The following is a 23,382-nucleotide window of genomic DNA, read 5'->3' on the forward strand; positions in this document are numbered from 1 at the left end:
TGAGGAAGTCTGGCAGAAGCCCCTTGGAGTGCCCTAAGGCAGGTGCCCCCAGTCAGCCCAGAACACCCTGCCCTGGCTGGCCATGCCGGGCTCTCTGTCAGCTGCCCCGTAGCTCCTGCAGCCATGGAGGTGCCCCTTGGCAGGGCCCTGTTGGTGGCAGGGTGCTGCAGGGCAGCGCTGAGCACAGCCGAGTGAGATGGGGTCTGTGAGCACGTGCAGGGGGAAAGAAGAGGTGGGTGCAGAGCAGCAGCTCCTGGCAGGGACAGCTGCAGGCAGCAGAGAGAGGGGCAGGTGGCCAGAAGGAGCTGTTGGCAGAAACGCCGTGGCAGGGGGGATTCGGGCACCTCATGGCCATGCCCTGCAGTGCAGACGCCTTCCCCTGGAGCAGCCCCTCCCTGGCCTCCTCTCCCCCTGCAGCCCATGGGCTGTGGGGCAGGTGGGGGTAGAAGAGAAGGTAGAGCTCAGACAGGGACGCTTCCAAGCTCTGTCTGTGTGAGAACTTCACCTCAGGTGAGGTTTCTGTCCAGCTGCACTTGGACTGGGGCTTCTCTGCTCTCAGTTGTCTCCAGTTGCTTCTCAGGGAAACTCATGAGCTGGATGGTCCTGCAGCTCAAAGACAGGAAACAGAGGGCAGATTAGAACACGACTTGTGGGCAGTGGCCTGTGTAACTCTGAATTCAGAGGAGTTGTTTGAAATAACACTGAAAAGCTTATTGAACTGACCAGTGAACTGAACTTGAGCTTCCCCCATGTTCCTGATTCCTTCCTGCTGTATAGCAGAGAGGACTCCTCTGCAGTCTACAGCAGCCCCTGCTCCCAGTGCCACTCTCAGCCAGCAGCAGCCACAGCTCAAGCAGGAGAGATGCCAAAAGATTTTCGTGCAAAGACAGAGACTCAGATTACGGGGTGCTTTAAGTGACACAATAGGTTTTCCTCAGAGAACTCTGTTTTAACATTCTTCTGCATTTTGCTCTTTACCAGGAAAGCATGTGTATGGACAGCAAATGCACAACATCAGCTCTGTGAGCGAGTTCCTCCTGCTGGCATTCGCAGTCACGCGTGAGCTGCAGCTCCTGCACTTCGCGCTCTTCCTGGGCATCTACCTGGCTGCCCTCCTGGGCAACGGCCTCATTATCACCACTGTAGCCTGTGACCACCACCTCCACACCCCCATGTACTTCTTCCTCCTCAACCTCGCCCTCCTCGACGTGGGCTGCATCTCCACCACTCTGCCCAAAGCCATGGCCAATGCCCTCTGGGACACCAGGACCATCTCCTATCAAGGCTGTGCTGCTCAGGTCTTCTTTTTATTCTTCTTGTTTGGTTCAGAGTATTCCCTTCTCACCGTCATGGCCTACGATCGCTACGTTGCCATCTGCAAGCCCCTGCACTACGGGAGCCTCGTGGGCAGCAGAGCTTGTGCCCAGATGGCAGCAGCTGCCTGGGGCAGTGGCTTTCTGTATAGTATCCTGCACACGGCCACTACATTTTCCCTGCCCCTCTGCCACGGCAATGCTGTGGACCAGTTCTTCTGTGAAATCCCCCAGATCCTCAAGCTTTCCTGCTCAGACTACTACCTCAGGGAAGTTGGGGCACTTGTGTTTAGTGTTTCTTTAGGCTGTGGTTGTTTTGTTTTCATTGTTTTCTCCTACATGCAGATCTTCAGGGCAGTGCTGAGGATGCCCTCTGAGCAGGCTCGGCACAAAGCCTTTTCCACGTGCCTCCCTCACCTGGCCGTGGTCTCCCTGTTTCTTAGCACTGCCATATTTGCCTACCTGAAGCCCCCCTCCATCTCTTCCCCATCCCTGGACCTGGTGGTGGCTGTTCTGTACTCACTGTTGCCTCCAGCAGTGAATCCCCTCATTTACAGCATGAGGAACCAGGAGCTCAAGGATGCAGTGAGGAAACTATTTTATACGTCTTTCTTCAGCATTAATAATGTGCATAAAATACTAACAGGATTTCTGCAAACAAACAGTCTTAGTGCAAATTCTTGAAAGTAATTTTCTTTATTATTATTTCCTATAATTTGTGGCTTTGATTTAATGTTATTCTAAGCCTCCTAATTATTATTTTATTATTATTATTATGAAGTCGATAATTTCAAATACCTTTACAATCGATATTCTTGTTTAAATAAAGACAATAAAGAAACTGGGACAATTTCATTAGTCTCTGCTGCAGTCTCTTCCCATCGTCAGTGCCTCCAGAAGTGAACCTACTCATCTAAAACATGGGGAACATGGAACTAAGGGATGCAGTGAGGACACTGCTTGAATACATATTCTTCAGCTTCTTTGCCTATAACAATAAGCTTATAAAATAGATATACCTGTTTTTCAGAAAACTTTTAGGTACTTTTTTTTTTTTTCGTTTTATTTGTCTGTGTTTTTATTTTCACTATCTTTTTTTTCAGATATAAATAATATTAATCTTATCCTCCTACTTGTTAAAGATTTACCTATAGAACCAGGCTTCCTGTGTTGATAAAAACAATAAAGAATCCAGAAGAAATTCATTGGTCTGAGCTGCCATCTCTTCCCATTTCCTCTGGAGCTGGGGGAGCAGCCCCAGCATGCAGGAGGGACTCAGGGCCAAGAGCCCAGCTGCCACATGCAGGAGCAGCCCCAGTGGCCCTCGGAGCTGTCCCTCACTGCCCGCTGGGCTCTGCCTCTCTGCTGCCTTCGGGTCGGGGCTGCTGCTTCCCTGGAGCCATGCCCTTGGCCAGCAGCAGGACGTGGCCTTTTCACTGCTGCTCTCGTTTGGTCTCCACATTTTTATCCTGTGCTCTTTTATTTGGATAAGCCATCAGATCTCGTGTACCTTGGTGACAGTCCTGTTGTCTCTGCAGTGACATCCCTGTGGCTGCAGGCAGCAGCAGGCACTGTGTAGCCCTGGCTCACATCTGCCTCCCTGCTAGCACCACAGTAATAAAAGGGTCTTGCTCAGGGCAAACCCAGAAGTCTGGACACCTCTTTCAAATGTGCTATTGGGAATAGAGCTAAGAGGTTGCTCCCTGCTCTTCTGTTTTCTGGGGATCTTCATGGAATGCAGGACTCAGGATGAAAGTCCCAGGGTGGTTTGTGGGGAAACAAGGGCAGCACTAAGAGCTCCCTTTATGGGGGCACTTGCCCAAGCAGATGACAACTGGTGTTGGACTCATCAGCATGAGACTGCACCCCCTGCAGTGGGGCTGATGGCCGAAGCCAGCCTGGAGAGCTTCCAGGAGATGTCAGAGGATCTCCAGGGACAAGGTGCTCAGTGGGTAGTGATTAGAACCTCATAAAATGACTGTGCAAGGTCGTTTCAGGTAACAAACAAGGTGAATCTGAGGAGTGCATGGGCAGCTCAGACTGCTCAGGCTGGGCCAGCTGTCACAGCAGGTTCCCCTCCCAGCCTCTTGCCCACCTGCAGCCAACTAACTCCTGGGGTAGAGTGAGAAGCAGAGAAGGCCTTGACGCTGTGCCAGCACTGCTCAGGGACAGAGACTACAGCCATGGGTGACCAACACTGCTCTGGTCACGTATCAGAAACACAGCACCACAGGGGGTGGTCTGCAGACAGTAACTTTGTCCAAGCCAGAACCAGTGCAGTGCCCCTGATGGACAAGAAGGCTCCCTCTAAGCTTGGGAAGGAGCCAGGAAGGTGCTAATAAGCACCAGGACAATTGAGGAAGCCCAAAGGCCCTTCTGAAGGGTCACCGAGTGCCACCTGAGAGGCAGTGCTGGGCAGTGGGGAGGGTCAGGAGAAAGGCTTGGGTGAAGGATGTGAGAAACAAGGAAATGTCACTGCCATTGCCCCAGGGCTGCAACAGATCTCTCGCAAGGCTCATTGATGGGGATTTGTGAGCCCAGGGGCCAGAAATGAATGTAGCCTGCAGAGCATGAGCCTGTCCGAGGTGGACTGAGCAGAGCTCAAGTGCTCAATCTGGTGTGAGCAGGCAGGGGAGAACTCTGCAGCCCCACAGCACACAAAAGCCCCATCAAAGGAGCCTGGCGAGTGATTCCTTGCAGCCCTGGGGCAATGGCAGTGACCCCCTGAGCTGGGTCTGCCTCCCAGCCTGCCCAGCACAGCCCTGCAGAGTGCCCCTGTGCCCCGGGCACCACAGCCCCCTCGCTTTGCAGAGGAGCACCACCAGCTGGGGCTGGGGCTGGGGCTAGGGTTGGTGCTGGGCGGGTGCTTCCCCTGAGTGTCTTCTAGGCCAGCTTCAGGCTCATGGCTTCTGGATACAAACAAGTTCTTCACTGTGCCCAAGGAGCTGAGAGACCACCAACAGGCATGGGGCTGGAACATTGCCTGCAAGGTCCCTCCTGCCCTAGCACCTCACAGGACTGGCACAGGACTGGCTTCTGAGTGTCAGAGAGGCTGGGAGCCCAGCAGGCTTGAAGGATGAAAACCAGCTCACTTCTACCTGGGCAGGCCCTGGCCCAAAAAGGGGGTGTTTTGTAGGTCTGGTGTTATGATGGCAGAGGTGCATCAGAAGCTGTCAGCCCAGTAGGAAGCTAATGTCTGTTAAGTGGCTGTGAGTTGACTTCTTTCTGAAGTAGCCGACAGCTCAACCCTTGACTTCTGGCTGGGATCTGTGTCTTTAGGCTCATATCTGCTGGTCTCCATGACGGGCCAGCAGATGCACCTGCTCTGCAGTTTGTGAGATCCCCTCTTTCTAAGTACCTGTTAGGCCCCATAGAGGAATAGGTCTTGAATAGGTGTTGTCATGTCAGAGGTATGAGCTTTTGCCTAAACTCATCCTTCAGATCTGCTTCTGTGGTGTTGCAGAACTGCTGGGCACATTGTGCAGGGTGCTCCTACAGACGTTTCTCTCCTTCTCCATGCTGGTTCTCCAAACTTCCCCTAAGAAGATGACTGATATGGGGAAGTCAAGAGAAACCTGGCCAACAGAGATGTGAGATTTGTGGGAGGGCAAAGGAGCGTGGACAGCAGAAGCTAATGATTTTGCAGAGGTAAGAATGTTCAGGTAATGTTGATCCTACCATAAAGCAGACTTAAAGCAGTCATGTGAGGCCCTTGCCCTATTTTAACCTGTAACGTTAGTCCATAGAGCTAAATGCTACTCCACACCCTGACAGGAATCCACTGCTCTAATATTTGACCACAAGATCCTTTGAAACCAAAACTACTCCACAGCCCCATTACATCACCCTTACTCTCTTCTTCACCCTGATCCCTGCCCTTAATGCTATGATTAACACACTCTATTTAGCCCTAGATTTTTTGCAGACCTAAACAAAATCCTAAACCAGAGAACTTGTACATACCCTAACCACAGCCCTGACACCACAAGACGAACACCAAACCCTTCCACTACGCATTTGATTCATCTCTGTCAGAGGAAGGTGAGCCCTAGTCCCTAATCTCATACATGAAAGCCTAACACCCAAAGTCACGGTTCCTTTGCATTAACTTCTTCACATCCAACCCTTTTCCTGACCCTACTCTTAAACACTTAAGGTGCTTGGCACTTATCCCAAGCACTTTAGGTGCTAGGCCCATGGGGCAGGATAGGAACCATGAGGTTGTTCTGCAGTCACATGGCATTCAAAGCTGAATGTGAGGGCCCATGGATCTGACCAGCTTGTGGGCCACAAGGAGGAGATAGATGGGAATGCTCTGAGAAGCTCAGCTCTGCCTCAGCATCTCCTGCCCCAGCACGAGGAATGTGACTGTGGCACGGACTGTGAGGTCACTTCTGTCTCTGCACTTGATAGGGCAGCAGCAGGAGCATGTCACAGAAAGGGACTGTGAGGTCACTTGTGTCTGGAGGTGGCAGGTCACCCTTGACATAGACCTGGGATCTGCACTTTTGGGCTGACATCTGGCAGTGGCCCTGCTAGGCCAGCAGAAGGCACCTGCTTGGCATGCTGACTGGGGGATCCCCTCTGCCTCCAGACCCAGGATGACCCAGACAGAAAGTAGGCCCCAACATGGGTTGTCCTGTCCCTTCTGCTTGAGTCCCTGACTGCACAGCAGCAGGCACAAGGCTTGGCTGTGTCTAGCCAAGAAGCTGCAAGGCCAGCAGCAGGCCCCTGGCTTGGAAGCTGCTGCTGAGGTGACTTGTGTCTGCATGGCTGAGAGGCCGCAAGGAGCCTGCTTTGTTGGGATGCCTACTTCAGGAGTGGTTTCCACCCTGATAGAGCTTTCTTTAGTAGTAGGAAAGAGCAGGAGAGAAAAACTTGCCACAAAGTGTGCCCTGGAAGGTTGGAACTGGCCACGAGGAGGAAGAAATGTCCCTCAAAGGGTCATGCTGTTGTCCCACAGATCACCCTCTGATCAGACCATGGCTTTCTGTTTCAAGGAACAGCTGGTGAGGATTGACGAGACATGGGTTAAAGGAAGCGATGAGAGCAAAGCGTTGAACAGAGATGTTTGTCTGCAGACTTCAAGGAAATAGGGCAAAGTGTGGGACAGCATTGGAAAGCCTGCAGAGGAGAAGGCAGAGAGTGCTGGTAAAAGGGGAAGGTGCTAAGAACCTTGAGATATTTGTCTCCTTGGCTACAGCTTATGAGGAGAGATGTTATACTCCTTGCAATGAGACCTCATTGATTGTTTGCAACCCTGTGCAGCACCTCAGAGGTGACATACCACTGTTCTTCGCTTGGCATCACCCTGCCCACCACATCCCACAGACCCCAGCAAGAGCCTTGAGCCAGATGTGGGGGTGCAGGATCTCCTGTTCCAGTGGCTGGGGCCAAGTCTTGGCCCTTCTGCATCACCAAAACCAACCAAGACTTTTCTCAGCACAGTGCTTTGCCTGTCTGCAATCATGGCCTCCAATTATCTGCCCCAACAAGGCCCTGGGGAGGCTTTGTTAGTAACAGCCCTCAGTGGGGCCCATTAATACTCCAAGTCACTTCAACTTGTCCTTCTGACTTTACTTTCTCTAGCAGTTGCATCATTCTCCTCTCAGTACCTGAGCTTCATAGACTCAGCACCAAAATACACCATGGAACTCATTAAAATGCAGAAACTCCTAACATCTCTTCCATAGTTGTCTTCAATGCCTTGTGCAGCTAATTGCAGAGCTTGCAAGATATAGCTAAGGAAGAAGATTTCAAAGAGCAACCAATAAAAAGATTTTTTTATTTCAAAGGCTGAATTTTGCTGCATTTCAGTTTTGAGAATCATTCTCCTATTGCTATTCATTCAGGGTGACTTCTTTGGAGACCTTCATCGAGAGGAAGAGCAGAGTGTGCTGGTCTGACACCTCCACTGCCGGCAGTGGTCTTTGTCCCTGTAAGTTCAGCCCAGCCCAGCACATGAAACCCTTATAAGATAAGTCAGGGGTGCCTTCAGAAAATAAATAATAAACTTAAAATAAATAAAATAAAATAAAATAAAATAAAATAAAATAAAATAAAATAAAATAAAATAAAATAAAATAAAATAAAGATTTAAATGACCATTGGATCCTGAGAAGTTCAGCCTGACTCTCAATAGACACCTGGACATCCATGGACTATCTTGGGTCATCTGTGGAAAACTCAGGGTGAAAAATATAGAAAATATATCATTATTGGCTGTAGCTGTACCCATGAGCTTGGCCTCATTGGGGAAATTGTCCCCTTCCAGACATGGAAACCTGAATAAAGTGAAAAGAGCTGTCCAGTCAATAGAGTAGGGCAAAGTCCTACTTCCTGTGCTGTAGATGCAGAAGGTAAAAAGAATTGCATTGTGCCTGACACTACTCTGGGACGTGTCACCCAGGTCAGGCAACTTTACCTTAGTGCTGACAAGGCCATCACTAAACCATGCTACAAAGCTCCACATCTACACCTTGGCTCTCCAGTCAATGACCCAGCTCATGGATGGCAATCAGGGAGTCTCGGTTAGCGTGACGCTGCCTCAGGTGCGCCACCATGGTAGCCATTGGCACCTGCTGTTCTTCAAACCTCAGCAAACCCCCAACAGAAGGATTCTGTGGAAGGCCAAGCAAGGTAGACAACTGTTTCATGTCCTTTGTCTCCAAGGCACCTCTGCCAAAGCCTCACCTGTGGTGCCCTCTTGGAACTTTGAAGTACCCTCTCCTGAAGCAGTCTATGCCGAGGATGCACATAGCCTCTGGGCCAGTCCCAATCGGGTGCTTTTGCCATTCCTTCCCAGTTAGATTCACTTCAGCCTCCAGTACTGTTATTTCTTGGGATCCCCCTGTCACTCCAGAAATACAGGTGGGTTCTACCTCTTTCTAGCTTGATGGCATTAGGGTACTCTGTGCACCGCTGTGCAGTAGTGCCTGATACATTTGTGGGTCTGATGCACCAGGCCATTAACTATACCCAGTCCAGTAAACCCGATGGTCCCTTTCTTCCCCGACTCCCCCTGGCTGGAAGCAAGCCCCCTCTAGTCCTGCTCATACTATTCATTACGGTGTCTGGTAGACGAACCACTGGAAACATGTCCCACCACAGCACAGTCAGCCCACAGTACAGGGGCAGGGCAATGACAGCCAAGAGACGCATTTGGCTGCAGGTGTTGTGGTAAAACTCAGGCTGAAATACTCAAGAGCAAGGCACCTCAAACGGCTGAGCCAGAACCCATCTGCATATCCCAGTTTGGGAATCATCTCCTTCCGTCAGGGCTATGAAAGCAAAAAATGTGAAATGCCCCGTCAGGTCAATGCACACAGTAAGGTAAACTCACAGGTATTGTGCTGGAGTCTGAGAAAGCAAAAAGCATTGTGTTGTGCCTCAGACTAATCAAGGAGACCTAATGCAGTTCGTCTCTGAGATAAAGCAAACACTCTAAGAATTGTGAAGGAGATGGAATCGTGGCCTAACATGAAGAAGAATGTACATCACTGGTGAAGGAACTGTCTTTCTATTCCATCACCAAACTGGATTAGACAAGCACCTCAACACCTAAAGGTCATATCTCCCATGACTCTGTCAATCCACGGGGCAGGGGAAGGGAGATGACAGTGAAGGAAGGTATTTGGGTGGGGAAGGTGGGGCCCAGCAGAGACAAGGAGTCAAGGCAGTGGGATGGGGAGGCCAGGAGAGGCAGCCCAAGGGGTGGTGCTGCTGGTGAGGACACGTTTGTGGCAGCAGCCGGAGTGGGCAGCAGCTGTGCGCAGGCGAGGGGAGGCCAGGAAGAGCATGCCAAGAGCGCTCCTGCCAGCAGAGCCAAGGCCGGGGCCGAGCCCAAGGACAGGGGGCTGTAAGGGCGATACTGAGCTCCCTGCCCCTGCAGCAGCCGCTCTGGCCCTCAGCAGATGTGATGGCCGGCTGCACGGGGAGGTGCTGGCGTGCATCAGAGAGCAGCAAGGAGGGCACTGGAGAGGGCCAGGACCAGGCGGGTGGCAGAGCCCCATGCAGGGGCTGGCTGGGGGTCCCCTCTGCTGCAGCCAGCGCACGCAGCGTGGCAGGAGGAGGACAGGCTGGGCTCGTGGCCACCTTGCTGGGGAAGAGCCCTGATCTGGAGGACAAAGCTTTTCCTGCTCAGAAGGACAAGGAGCTCTGGCTTTGCCCCATGCTTTGTGTCTTCACCCTCTCCCTGTGCACCACAGAGCAGAGGCAGGCCCTGGGCCCTTCCTGACATCCCTGCAGGCCCTGGTGATATCAGTTCAGAAGGACATTTGGTTCTCTCCCTTTTAGAATAATAAAACCAAATTTGAAATACGTTGCTATGTTTAATTAGATGGAAGACTAGAAACTTTTTATGTCTGATGCTACCTTAGTCACTAACACCTTATCTGTAAGGCCATACAAAATTGTAACCCAGGATGGAGGAGAGGGATAAGATAATCTAGGGCTGGAGTATGTGTTTTTAAAGAATAGCTGAGGAACTTGTGGTATACATGCAGTGCTATAGGCTGGGAGGTGAGTGGTTGGAAAGCTGCCTGGCAGAGAAGGGCCTGGGAGTATTGGTTGATAGTCGGCTGAATATGAGCCAGCAGTGTGCCCAGGTGGCCAAGAAGGCCAACAGCATCCTGGCTTGTATAAGAAGCAGTGTGGCCAGCAGGGCTAGGGAAGTGATTGTCCCCCTGTACTCAGCTCTGGTGTGGCCACACCTCAAGTACTGTGTTCAGTTTTGGGCCCCTCAATACAGGAAAGACATCGAAAGACATCTCTACAAGAAGGACATCGAGGTGCTTGAGCAAGTCCAGAGAAGGGCGACGAAGCTGGTGAGGGGTCTGGAGAACAAGTCCTACGAGGAGCAGCTGAGGGAGCTGGGCTTGTTCAGCCTGGAGAAAAGGAGGCTCAGGGGCGACCTTTTTGCTCTCTACAGCAACCTCAAAGGAGGCTGTAGCAAGGTGGGTGTTGGTCTCTTCTCCCACGTGCCCAATGACTGGATGAGGTGGGAATGGGCTAAAGTTGTGCCAGCGGAGGTTTAGTTTGGATCTTAGGAAGAACTTCTCTTCCGAAAGGGTTGTTAGGCATTGGAATGGGCTGCCCGGGGAAGTGGTGGAGTCACCATCCCTGGACGGCTGCAAGGAATCACTCGCCAGGCTCCTTTGCTGGGGCTGCTGTGTGCCCTGGGGCTGCAGAGCTCTCCTCTGCCTGCTCACACCAGACTGAGCACTTGAGCTCTGGTCAGTCCACCTCAGGCACAACATGGTGCTCAGCGGTAAATATTGGGGCCATCTTTCCAAGTTAAGGTTACAGTTTCTCAGAGACTGGCAGTACAGTGGTCTGCTTGTGGGAATTGAAAAGTTACTAAATATTCCTCATGTTTGGGGTTGGAATATCTTTTTCTTTCATTTTTCTTTTCCTTTCCCTTACTTATGTGTCTGTCTCTCTGAGTTTTTATGGTTTTGTTTTGTTTTGTTTTGTTTTGTTTTCCCCTTCTCCCTCTAGATGTATTTCCTCCTCTCCCTCTAGAGGAGGAGGAAGCAGGCAGCTCATACATGTGTAGTGTCTGCTTGGGGTGAGCAAGGAGGAGTCTGGCTATGGTGCCAGGAAATGGAGGTCTGTGAAGCTGCAGGAGCCCTGATCTCCTGCCTGGGAGATCCCCAGCACACAGTGCCTGTGCCCCGCAGGGCCAGCCCCAGTCCCCAGGCCAGCACAAGAGGCCTGGCCCAGCCACAGAGCAGCCTGCCCCGAGCAGGGGCCTGCACAAAGAGCTTTCTCCTTCTCATTTCTGCTTTTATACAGGCCCAGCAATGCTGCCCTGCTCTTCCCCAGGGCCATCCCTGCTCCCAGAGAGCCTTGCCCAGGGCAGTGTGTCCGTGCTGGCCAGGTCAGCCATTGCTGCTTCCTGCCCTGTGCTCCCCACAGAGCCCCAAGCTGGCGGTGCTGCTGTGAGAGCCAGGGGCTGTGGTGCCCTGGGATCCCCGGGGGTCTCCCTCCCTGCCCATGCTGCTCAGGGTGGGCTGGAGACCTATGTCCATGGGGATCTCTGCTGCTGAGCCCCTTTCCATGTGCCCTGATGGCTCAGCAGCACAGGACAGTGCTGGGCAGGGCCATGGAGTGTCTCTAAGGGCACAAAGGGCAGGCGAGTGCTGCACCAGACCTGGTCCATGAGGCCTCAAGAAGGTTATCCTCAATTATTCTACACTCTTAGAGGTCTCTGTCCGCTGGCTCTTCAGCACCACTCCTGGCATGGCAGAGCTGTCCTTACCCCATGGACTCCTCATATTCCCTTTTTTCTTTACGAAACTCTTCTTTGGATGGCCATTAATTTTATGGGATTCTAATCCCTACCAACTCAGCGTTGCATGTTCTCCCTGCAGATCCCCTGACATCTCCTGGCAGCTCCAGATTCCTCTCCAGGCTGACAGTGGCCATGAGCCCCACTGCAGGGGGGCAGTGACATGCAGATGAGTCCAAGACCAGTTGTTGTCAGGTGCTGCCATAAAGCTCTTGGTCAGGCCCTTGGTCCCTCACAGACTGCCCTTGGACTTTAAGTCTATGTCCTTCACTCCACAAAGTCCCAAATAGAACCCCATTTGTTGCTGTGGTGCTAGCCGGGAGGCAGCTGTGACCCAGGGCTGCACAGTGCCTGCTGCTGCCTGCAGGGACAGGGATGCCACTGTAGAGACAACAGGACTGTCACCAAGGTACATGAGATATCAGGGCTTACCCAGAAAAACAAAAAAAGAAGCACAATGTGGAAGCCAAAAGAGAGCAGCAGGGAAAAGGCCACGTCCTGCTGCTGGCCATGGCCATGGCTCCAGGGAAGCAGCAGCCCTGACCCGAAGGCAGCAGAGAGGCAGAGCCCAGCGGGCAGTGAGGGGCAGCCCCAAGAACCACCAGGGCTGCTCCTGCATGTGGCAGCTGGGCTCTTGGCCCTGAGCCCCTCCTGCGTGCTGGGGCTGCTCCCCCAGCTCCTGAGGAGATGGCAAGAGAGATGGCAGCTGAGACCAATCAGGTTCTAACAGCTTCTCAATTGTCTTTATCTAGAAGGCAGGCATGGTTCTACAGGTACATGAGATATTTTTGTGAAAAAAAAAAATAAAAATAATTAAAAGATTTGAAAATAAAGATACCATTATAAAATGAAAATCTAATAATACAGTATAATATATTACAAAAGAAGTATAGCAAAAGAATATTCTAACAATTTTTTAGAAAAACAGTGAGTCCTGGCTGGATTGGGGGCTTCAATATTACTGACGAAGGAACATGTATCCAAAGAGTTTCCACAAGGCATCCTTGAGCTGCTGGTTCCTCATGCTGTAGATGAGGGGGTTCAGTGCTGGAGGCAACACTGAGTACAATAATGACACCACCAGGTCCAAGGATGGCGAAGAGATGGAGAAGGGCTTCAAGTAGACAAATATGGCAGTACTGACAAAGAGGGAGACCACGGCCAGGTGAGGGAGGCACATGGAAAAGGCTTTGTGCCGGCCCTGAGAAGAGGGCATCCTCAGCACCACCCTGAAGATCTGCACATAGGACAACACAATGAAAACAAAACAACCAAATGTTAAAGAAAAACTAAAGAGAAGTACCCCGACTTCCCTGAGGTAGTAGTCTGAGCAGGAGAGCTTGAGGATGTGGGGGATTTCACAGAAGAACTGGTCCACAGCATTGCCTTGGCAGAGGGGCAGGGAAAATGTAGTGGCTGTGTGAAGGACAGCATTGAGAAAGCCACTGCCCCAGGCAGCTGCTGCCATCTGGGCACAAGCTCTGCTGCCCAGGAGGCTCCCGTAGTGCAGGGGCTTGCAGATGGCAACGTAGCGGTCATAGGCCATGACGGTGAGAAGGGAATATTCTGCTCCAAACAATAAGACAAAAAAGAAGACCTGTGCAGCACAGCCTTGATAGGAGATGGCCCTGGTGTCCCAGAAGGAATTGGCCATGGCTTTGGGCAGAGTGGTGGAGATGCAGCCCAGGTCGAGGAGGGTGAGGTTGAGGAGGAAGAAGTACATGGGGGTGTGGAGGCGGTGGTTGCAGGCTACGGCGCTGAGGATGAGGCCGTTGCCCAGGAGGGCAGCCAGGTAGATGCCCAGGAAGAGCGCGAAGTGCAGGAGCTGCAGCTCGTGCGTGTCTGCGAATGCCAGGAGAAGAAAATCTGTGATAGAGCTGATGTTGGGCATTTTCTGACATTGAAAACCGTTTTCTGTTAAAGAGGAAATTGCGGAAAAATGTTAAAACAAATTTCTCTGAGGAAAACCTATTGTATGTCATAGAGCACCCCCAAACAAAGCCTGTCTCTTTGCAGGAGAACCTTTCTGCATCTGTCTTGCTTGAGCCGTGGCTGGTGCTGGCTGAGAGGGGCACTGGGAACAGGGGCTGCTGTGGCTCCACAGGAGTTCTTCCTGCTGTGCAGCTGGAGGGAGGCAGAAACACGGCAGAAAATTACATTCCGTCCACTGTTCAGATCCATGAGATCTGCAGTGTTGTTGCAAAAAAATCATCTTAATACAGAGGCAGAGCTGCAGGGATTTTGTTTCCTTTGTTTTGTTCCTATTATCCCAGTAACACTTGGCAGAGGTATTGGATGGTTGAGCTCCCTGACATTTCCTGTGCACTTCCAGAGAAACCCTGTGGGTGCCAGGAGGCAAAGGGTCCCTTGGTGAAGACTGAGCAGAGCAGCTCTGTTGATCAGACCAGTTCTCAGCAGTCAATTGTCACCCCTCTGAGCTGCAAAACAATTGCTCTCAGGTGTTTCCCTGAGAAAAAATGTAGATGACTGCTAATCGAGGAGGACGAAATCAAGACAGAATTTGAGAGCTTCTCGTACGGGCTCTGCCTGTACTGCTGGCCATGCCTGTCCCTCAGCCCATGGGCTGCAGGGGGAGAGGAGGCCAGGGAGGGGCTGCTCCAGGGGAAGGTGTCTGCACTGCAGGGCATGGCCGTGAGGTGCCCAAATCCCCCCTGCCACTGCGTTTATGCCAACAACTCTTTCTGGCCGCCTGCCCCTCTCTCTGCTGCCTGCAGCTGTCCCTGCCAGGAGCTGCTTCTCTGTGCCCTCCTCTTCTTTCCCCCTGCCCGTGCTCACAGACCCCATCCCACTCGGCTGTGCTCAGCGCTGTCCTACTGCACCCGGCCACCAACAGGGCCCTGCCAAGGGGCACCTCCATGGCTGCAGGAGCTACGGGGCAGCTGACAGAGAGCCCGGCATGGCCAGCAAGGGCAGGGTGTTCTGGGCTGACCGGGGGCACCTGCCTTAGGGCACTCCAAGGGGCTTCAGCCAGGCTTCCTCCCCTCGCAGGGCAACCCAGCAGGACTCTCAAAGGCTACTGCATTGCCCACTGCCCTCCCAGAAACAAAACCCATCAGGAGACCCTTCCAGGACCTGCAGCTGCATGGCCCTTCAGCCAGACCCATACCTTGTCAAGGGCTGTGCACATTTCTCCAGCAGGCAGCTCTCAGCATCCTCCCACTGCCAACTGCCTCCAAGCCCTCTCTCCTTCTCTCCTCTTTGTGTGCCTCTCTCCTCTCTGTCTCCTCTCTCTGTGTTGTGGTCAGAGCCCCCAGCCCTGCTGCGCTGTGCAGAGGAGCTGCTCCTGGGCACAGCTGTCTCTCTGCACCACGGCCCTCTTGCCACGAGCTCTCTCTTTCCCACGGGCCTGGCCCAGCTCAGCAGCACAGCACCAGCCCAAGGCACTGCAATCACCCCTCTGGGGGCTTTGCTGATGAGCCCACGAGCCTCAGGCACTCAGAGACAATTGAAGACAGCTCTCCAGAAGTCCAGGTCAGAGGCAAGTTTCCTGCCCCCCCCCGAGGGCCAGCACTGACACAGCCTCCCTTGGAGCTCATTAGAGCAGAACACATGAGGCAGTGAGGACATGGAGACAAAGGCAATGTGAAGGTGACACCGATGTGTGGACAAGTTGGATGTGTGTCACCAAGCACAAGGGTCAGGCCTTGACCTCCAGCCCCTTGGAAGGGAGATCCTTAGCAGTCACACCTTGCTCAGGGTTCTTTGTGGGGCAGTAGGAGATGGGGATGTGCATTGCCAAGTGCAGGAGAATGGCACGACCCCTGCCTGGTCCATGGGTGCATGCACAGAGACAATGAGGACCTTGTGCTCATTATCAAGATGTCTCTTCACAGGCCTCAGTGGCAGTGAGTTTCAGTCAGGCCTCAGTGTTGGGACTTTCAGCCTTGGTAGAACCCTTGCTCTTCTCTACACCAGGCTGTCCTAGGGACTCCCAGACCTTCACCTCTTTACCAGCTAGTTGTAGGCACTTGTCCGTGTGGTGTCACACCGGGTCTGATCTGAGTATGATAACTCAGATCTTCTTGGTGGCCATGCTCCTCATAAGGCAGCTCTGTAGGAAGCTGGCCTGGTTCCTGCTGAGCAGGCACCACTGCTTGTATGCACCGCACTGATGTTTCATTCTGTCAGGTGTTAATGTCTGTACACAGATGGTTCAACCTTTCTGTGATTGTGCTGTCTCTGACAAGACAACAGCAGCAGGAGTTGCAGGAAAGTTTGGATAACACAGGAGTAACCAGTTGAATGCAATTGCAGCACAGTGTCACAGAAGCACAGGATGTGGAAGGTTGCCAGGTTCTACCTCTTCTGTGCTTCCTCATCATGCAAGCTGTCAGTTTGTCTGGAGCTGTGTCCTGAATGTTACGGGGCTGTGCAGGTGAAAATTAGAAGGGACAAAGCCCAGCTGGAGCTCCATCTGTATATTTATGTCAAAGAAACAAAAACTATTTATATATTAACTCCAAATAAAGGAGGATTAAGGAGAATCATCATCCTTTATTGGACGTGGGGGGAAAGCTGGTGACAAGAAAGGAGGTGAAGGCTGAGGTACTTAATGCCTTCTTTGCCTCAGTCTCCAGCAGCAAGACCAGCTTTTTCCCCTGGACATTTCTTCCTCCTCATGGCCAGTACCAAAGCTCCAGGGCACGCTTCATGGAAGTTTTTTTCTGCTGCTCTTTCCTACTGCCAAAGAAAGCTCCGTCAGGGTGGAAACCACTCCTGAAGTAGGCATCCCAACCCGTCAGCCTTCTTGCATCCAGTCAGTCAAGCAGACACAAGTCACCTCAGCAGCAGCTTCCAAGCCAGGGGCCTGCTGCTGGCCTTGCAGCTTCTTGGCTAGACACAGCCAAGCCTTGTGCCTGCTGCTGTGCAGTCATGGACTCAAGCAGAAGGGACAGGACAACCCATGTTGGCGCCTTCTTTCTGCCTGGGTCGTCCTGGCTCTGGAGGCAGAGGGGATCCCCCAGTCAGCATGCCAAGCAGGTGCCTTCTGCTGGCCTAGCAGGGCCACTGCCAGATGTCAATCCTCACTTGGCTTTGAATGCCATGAGACCGCACGGCAACCTCATGGTTCCTGCCCTGCCTCAAGGGGCCAAGCACCTAAAGTTAGAGGGCTTGAAGGTGGGGAGGTTAATGCACAGGAAGAGGGGCTTTAGGTGTTAGATGTTCATGTATGGTGTTAGGGACTAGGGCTCACCTTTCTGAGTTAGAGATTAAGGCAAATTTAGTGCAAGTGTTTGGTCTTCTGTTTAAGGTGTGCTGTCTGTGCTTAGGGTATGGGGAAGCGTTGTGGTTTAGGGTTTTGTTTAGGTCTGTAAAGAAGTTGTCTAGGGTTAAACAGAGCATTTCAATGCTAGGATTAAGGGCAGGGATCAAGGTAAACAAAAGAGTAATGGTAAAGGAAAGAGGCTATGGGCTGAGTTTTGGCTTCAAGGGATACTGTGAGGTCTGGCATTAGAGTAGTGGATTCCTGTCAGGGTGTGGAGTAGCATTTAGGGTTAGGGATTGATTTTACAGGTTGAGACCTTGGAAGGACCTCACATGAATTTTTGAAGTCAGTGTTAGAACAGCATGAACATTACCTGAACATTTTTTCATCTTCCAAATCATGAATTTCTGCTGCCCTAGCTCCTCTTCCCTCCCCTAAATCCCACATCACTCTTAGCCAGGGTTCAGCTGACCTCCCCATAGCAGTAATCTTGTTGGGATTAGCTTTCTGATGGCTCTCATGATCTCAGAGTATCTGTCTCACCTCTGTTGGCTACTCCATTCCTAAGACAGAAGTGGCACGTAAGGCAAAATGGAAGAGGACAGAAACATGTCTAGGAACACCCTGCACCATGTGCCCAGCAGCTCTGCACAACCACAGAAGTGAGCTTCCTGATGTTAAGTTTTGGTTCCAGAATGGATTCAGGCTAATTTTTTCCAGGCCCTCATGCATGCTTCATTTTCCCCCAGGGATCTTGGAGGCACTGGCTGCCTCTGTGTAGAAAACTGAAAGCAGCCGTGGAGGATGACTTTAGGCAAAAGCTGAAATCTTTTGATTTTGACATGACAACCAGAGGTGCTGCTCTGCAGAGCGAGGGGGCTGTGCCTGGGGCACGGGGGCACTCTGTAGGGCCGTGCTGGGCAGGCTGGGAGGCAGACCCAGCTCATGGGGTCACTGCCATTGCCCCAGGGCTGCAAGGAATCACTCGCTAGGCTCCTTTGCTGGGGCTGCTGTGTGCCCTGGGGCTGCAGAGCTCTCCTCTGCCTGCTCACAGCAGATTGAGCACTTGATCTCTGCTCAGTCCACCTCAGACATAACATGGTGCTTGGCAGTAAATACTGGGGTCATCTTTCCAAGACAAGGTAGCAGTTTCTCAGAGACAGGCAGCACAGCAATCTGCTTGTGGGAACCGATGAGTTACTAAATATTCCTCATATTTGGGGTTGCAATTCCCTTTTCTTTATTTTTTCTTTTCCTTTCCCTTCCTTATGTGTCTATCTCTCTGTGAGTTTCTATGTCCTTTAACTTCTTTCTCTAGATGTGTTTCCTTCTGTTCCCTCTAGGAAGCAGGCAGCTCACGCATGTGCAGTTTCTGGTTGAGGTGAGAAACGAGGAGGCTGGCTATGGTGCAGCTGCGGGAGCCCTGCTCTCTTGCCTGGAAGATCCCCAGCACACAGTGCCTGTGCCCTGCAGTGCCAGCCCCGCTCCCCAGGCCAGCACAAGAGGCCTGGCCCAGGCACAGAGCAGCTCCACATTCCTCTCCAGGATGCTGTTTGCCATCAGACCCAGTAACTGCAGGACATGCCAAGGCCATGCCACTTATTACTGTTTGCTGGGCCATGTGCTACCAAGAAGTCAGATCCCAGTCCAGCCCTTTGTCCTTCAGCTATTACTATGGGACTGATCCATCCTAAAATCCAAAAAAACAAGAACCCTGTCCAGGGAGGAGCTCCTTGGGTGTATTTCTGACACCAGCTTTAAAAGAGGCATACAGAGATGTGGCAGAAATGCCACTGTAGGGACATCAAGACAGTCACCAGGGCACATGGGATCTGACGGCTAACCCATGTACAAGAGCATAAGAGAACAACATGGAAGCCAAAAGAGAGTAGCAGGGAAAAGGCCACGTCCTGCTGCTGGCCATGGCCATGGCCCCAGGGAAGCATCAGCCCCGACCCCAAGGCAGCAGAGAGGCAGAGCCCAGTGGGCAGGGAGGGGCAGCCCCAAGGGCCACTGGGGCTGCTCCTCCATGTAGCAGCTGGGCTTTTGGCCGTGAACCCCTCCTGTGTGCTGGGGCTGCTCCCCCAGCTCCAGAGTACATGGGAAGAGATGGCAGCTGAGACCAGTGAATTTATGCTTTATTGTCTATACCTACAGAGGATGCCTAGTTCAATAGGTTGATTAGAAGTTGTACTCAAAGTAAAAAATTACTAAATAAATTCAACCAATATCAGAAGTCATGAAAATAATAAAAAGAAAAGAAAAATGATATGAAAATCTGTCATGTTCGTTTCTCAAATACAATAGTAATCCTGACAGTATTATTATTAATGTTTATAATATGATAATAATACTAAGGATAAAAATAATATGATAAAAATCACAATAATATTAACAATATTGATGTTTAATAAGCACATACAAAAACAGTTTCTTCACTGCATCCTTGAGCTCCTGGTTCCTCATGCTGTAAATGAGAGGGTTCACTGCTGGAGGTACCACTGAGTACAGAAGTGACACCAGTAGATCCAGGGATGGGGAAGAGATTGAGTTGGGCTTCAGGTAGGCAAAAATGCCAGTGCTGACCATCAGGGAGACCACGGCAAGGTGAGGGAGGCACGTGGAAAAGGCTTTGTGCCGGCCCTGCTCAGAGGGCATCCTCAGCACTGCCCTGAGGATCTGCACATAGGACAGCACAATGAAAACAAAACAACCAAATGCTAAAAATGCGCTAAAGACCAGAAGACCAGCTTCCCTGAGGTAGACATCTGAGCAGGAGAGCTTGAGGATGTGGGGGATTTCACAGAAGAACTGGTCCACAGCATTGCCTTGGCAGAGGGGCAGGGAAAATGTAGTGGCCGTGTGCAGGACAGCATTGAGAAAGCCACTGCCCCAGGCAGCTGCTGCCATCTGGGCACAAGCTCTGCTGCCCACGAGGCTCCCGTACTGCAGGGGCTTGCAGATGGCAATGTAGCGGTCATAGGCCATGACGGTGAGAAGATAAAATTCTGATGCAATCAAGAAGACAAACAAAAAGACCTGAGCAGCACATCCTTGATAGGAGATGGCCCTGGTGTTCCAGAGGGTATTGGCCATGGCTTTGGGCAGAGTGGTGGAGATGCAGCCCAGGTCAAGGAGGGCGAGGTTGAGGAGGAAGAAGTACATGGGGGTGTGGAGGCGGTGGTCGTAGGCTACGGTGCTGAGGATGAGGCCGTTGCCCAGGAGGGCAGCCAGGTAGATGCCCAGGAAGAGCGCAAAGTGCAGGAGCTGCAGCTCGTGCGTGTCTGCGAATGGCAGCAGGAGGAACTCGCTCACTGAGCTGATGTTGGGCATTTGCTGGCATTGGACACAGTTGTCTGTTGAAGAAAAAAGACAGAACAAAGTTAGAGGAGGCTTCTCTGAGGAAAACCTATTGCAAGTGTTGGAGCACTCCTCTGCCTGAACCTCTCTTTGCAGGATAACCTTTCCACAGCTCTTGCTTGAGCTTGCAGAGGAGTCCATGCTGCTGTTCAGCATGGGGAAGCAGGAATATGGGGTAAACTCTCGTTCAGTCCACTGATCAGGTCACTGGAATTTACAGTGCTGTTTCAAACAATGCATCCCAATGCAGAACAGGGATTCAGATGCCACTGCTGAACACTCTCTTTCTCAGATGCCCTGTGTCAGCCCTCTGTAAGCTGCAGGACCACAACACTTAGGTGTTTCCCTGAGATGGAACTGAAGAAAGCTGAGAGCAAAGAAGCTGCAGTCCAAGTGCAGCTGGACAGGAATCTCACCTTGTCTGTCTGTTGTGAGCAAGTTCTCAGCTCTTCCCTCCTAGCAAGAGGTGTAGAGGTCATTGCCCTTATTGCACCTCATTGCAGCTGCCCACAGACAGCCACCCAGAAGCATGGACATGGCCTTAGCAAGGAGGTGTCTTCTCCTTGGGGCACGTGGATAACACAAAGATGCCACAAGAGAGCTGCATCCTGCTGGAGAGCAGCCTGCAGCCCAGGAGGATGCCCCACAGACAGAGCTGGATATCTGAAAGCTGGAGTGTCCCATATCCCAGCTGCAGCATTGCAGAGTCTGGAGGACACTTGGCCACTCTGCTCATTGCTGTCCAGGGGAACCTGCTTTAGGGCACTCCAAGGAGCTTCTGCCAGACTTCCTCACCTCGCAGGGCAACCCAGCAGGGCTCCCAAAGCCTACTGCATTGCCCACTGCCCTCCCAGAAACAAGACCCAGCAGGAGACCCTTCCAGGACCTGCAGCTGCATGGCCCTGCAGCCAGGCACTTACCTTGTCAAGGGCTGTGCAGGTTTCTCCTGCAGGCAGCTCTCAGCATCCTCCCACTGCCAACTGCCTCCAAGCCCTCTCTCCTTCTCTGCTCTCCCCATGCCAGCTGCAGTCAGAGCCCCCAGCCCTGCTGCGCTGTGCAGAGGAGCTGCTCCTGGGCACAGCTGTCTCTGTGCTTCGTGGGACTTTCTGAAATGTGTTTTCTTTGTCCCACGAGCCCGGCCCAGCTCAGCAGCACAGCACCAGCCCAAGGCACTGCAATCACCCCTCTGGGGGCTTTGCTGATGAGCCCACGAGCCTCAGGCACTCAGAGACAATTGAAGACAGCTCTCCAGAAGTCCAAGTCAGAGGCAAGTTTCCTGCAGTGTCCCCCTGAGGGCCAGCACTGACACAGCCTCCCTTGGAGCTCGTTAGAGCAGAACCCTGGAGGCAGTGAGGACAAGGAGACAAAGGCAATGTGAAGGTGACACTGATGTGTAGGAAAACTGGATGTGTGTCACCAAGCACAAGGGCGCAGACAATAATGAATGATTTAATATTTTAAAAGACAGAAAATGAAGATAAAATATTAATAATAACAATAACTATAATAATATTAATAATAATATGTACAAGGCAAGTGATGCACCATGCAATTGCTGAGAAGCCCCTCACCGATGCTCAACCTATCCCTGAGCATTGGCCCCACTGACCCTGGCCAGCCGGCATCGGGATCTCTTGTGCACATCCCTTGACCTTAATTTCTTTTAGTGCAAAATCAGCTCTCAGAGGAATTTGGTGTATTTTCTTCCCTTTCTCTAATACTCCCTCTGCTGTGTCACCCCACCCAGTAATGCCATCGATGTAGTGCAGGTGCTCAGGAGCTTCCTCCTCTTCCAGGGCAGTCTGAATCATGCTGCTGGCATGGCAGCACTCAGCATTGTGTGACTTCATTCAGGCCACGATAGGCCTCTGTTAGTGCACTCGGTTGCTGCTATACTGACTCAGGTGCACGGCTGTGGTATGGATTGGCACCAGCTGTCCTTCAGCCCTCATCAACCCCACAACAGCATAATGTCCTCTGTCTCCAAGGCAGCTATGCCAAAAGCCCACCGATACCCTTTTGGGTCCCTGAAATATCTATCCTCTCCTGAAGCAGTCTCTTCCAAGGATGCACAGAGTCTCTGGGCCAGTGCCAATGGGGTGCTTTTGCCACTCCTTCCCACTTAGACACTTCAGCCTCCAGTAGAGTTCAGTGTTGGGATCCCCCTGTCGCTGCAGACATACAAATGGGTTCGACCTTCTTAGCTTGATGGCATTAGGGTTCACTGTGCAGTGGTGCCCACTAGCTCCTGATACTTCTGTGGGTCTGATGTGCAAGGCCATCGAATCCACACAGTCCAACAAACCCGACTGTCCCCTTCCTCCCCCTGGCTGGAGGCACAGCCCCTCTAGTCCTGCTCATAGTATTCAGTACTGTGTCTGCAGGACAGCCCGCTGGAAATTGGAGCAGCAGTTCTCTAAGAACCCCTTTTAGTGATTGTTTTTCCTTGCCACTCACATACCCGTGCCTCTAGATTTTCCATCCCACTTTCTCATGTGCTCTCCATGGTCACACAGGTAAAACCACAGGGTGGCACATAGTGTGTACCCACCATATCTCCTTTCCTGCCCTCTAATTCCAGAGAGGGGCGCTGTTTCTCCCAGCACCAGAGCCGCAGAGGGATAGGGATCGTGTGATTACTGATGCTCTTATGACTTCTTCCTCTTCGTCCTCCTACTCATATGATGGCCCAGCTTTTCTGAAGCCTGCCTCGTCTTCTGACTAACTGACTTTCACATCCATTAGTTTTTCTTGCATAGAGGAGCAAGTGATACAGACAGAGCTTGGTTTTCTGGCTCAGACACAGGGCCCAGAAAAAGAGCTGGAGTTGCTGCAGGGCATTTTGCAGATGCTGTAGTGGCTGCAGGGTCTGTCAGAGGGGTTGGAGTGACTGCAGGGCTTTTCACAGAGGCTGGAGTGGCATTGATTGTTTTTGAAGGGGTTTTGCCCCGTTTTGTCTTTGAAGGGGTTTGACGTGCTGGGCACAGATGCAGTTATGGGGATAAAGACCACTGCTGGCAGTGGCATTGTGTTTCAAAGGCTGGGCTACATCCATCTGGAAACACCTGTGAGCTTGAAGATGATAGAATCTCCTGTGGTGAGGTGCCACTACTGCAGGGGGAGAGGGGAAGGAGTGTAAGACATGTGGGACCTCCAGACAGAGTGGTGAGTGCAGAGCAGTAAGTGTGTTC

The 23,382-nt window shown here is 51.9% G+C and overlaps 1 protein-coding gene across 1 annotated transcript; it reads left to right on the top strand.

Moving 5' to 3' along the window:
- Positions 1 to 1,004: 1,004 nt before the first annotated feature.
- On the top strand, positions 1,005 to 22,916 carry LOC311216122 (olfactory receptor 14C36-like; the record flags this gene model as incomplete). Its single annotated transcript, XM_084297667.1, has 2 exons — positions 1,005 to 1,898; positions 22,773 to 22,916. 2 exons carry the CDS (start codon positions 1,005 to 1,007, stop codon positions 22,914 to 22,916), a joined length of 1,038 nt encoding a protein of 345 aa, XP_084153793.1.
- Between the last annotated feature and the right edge of the window lie 466 nt (positions 22,917 to 23,382).

The sequence above is a fragment of the Netta rufina genome, assembly GCF_964035555.1.
Source record: "Netta rufina genome assembly, chromosome: 18".
Taxonomy (NCBI): domain Eukaryota; kingdom Metazoa; phylum Chordata; class Aves; order Anseriformes; family Anatidae; genus Netta; species Netta rufina.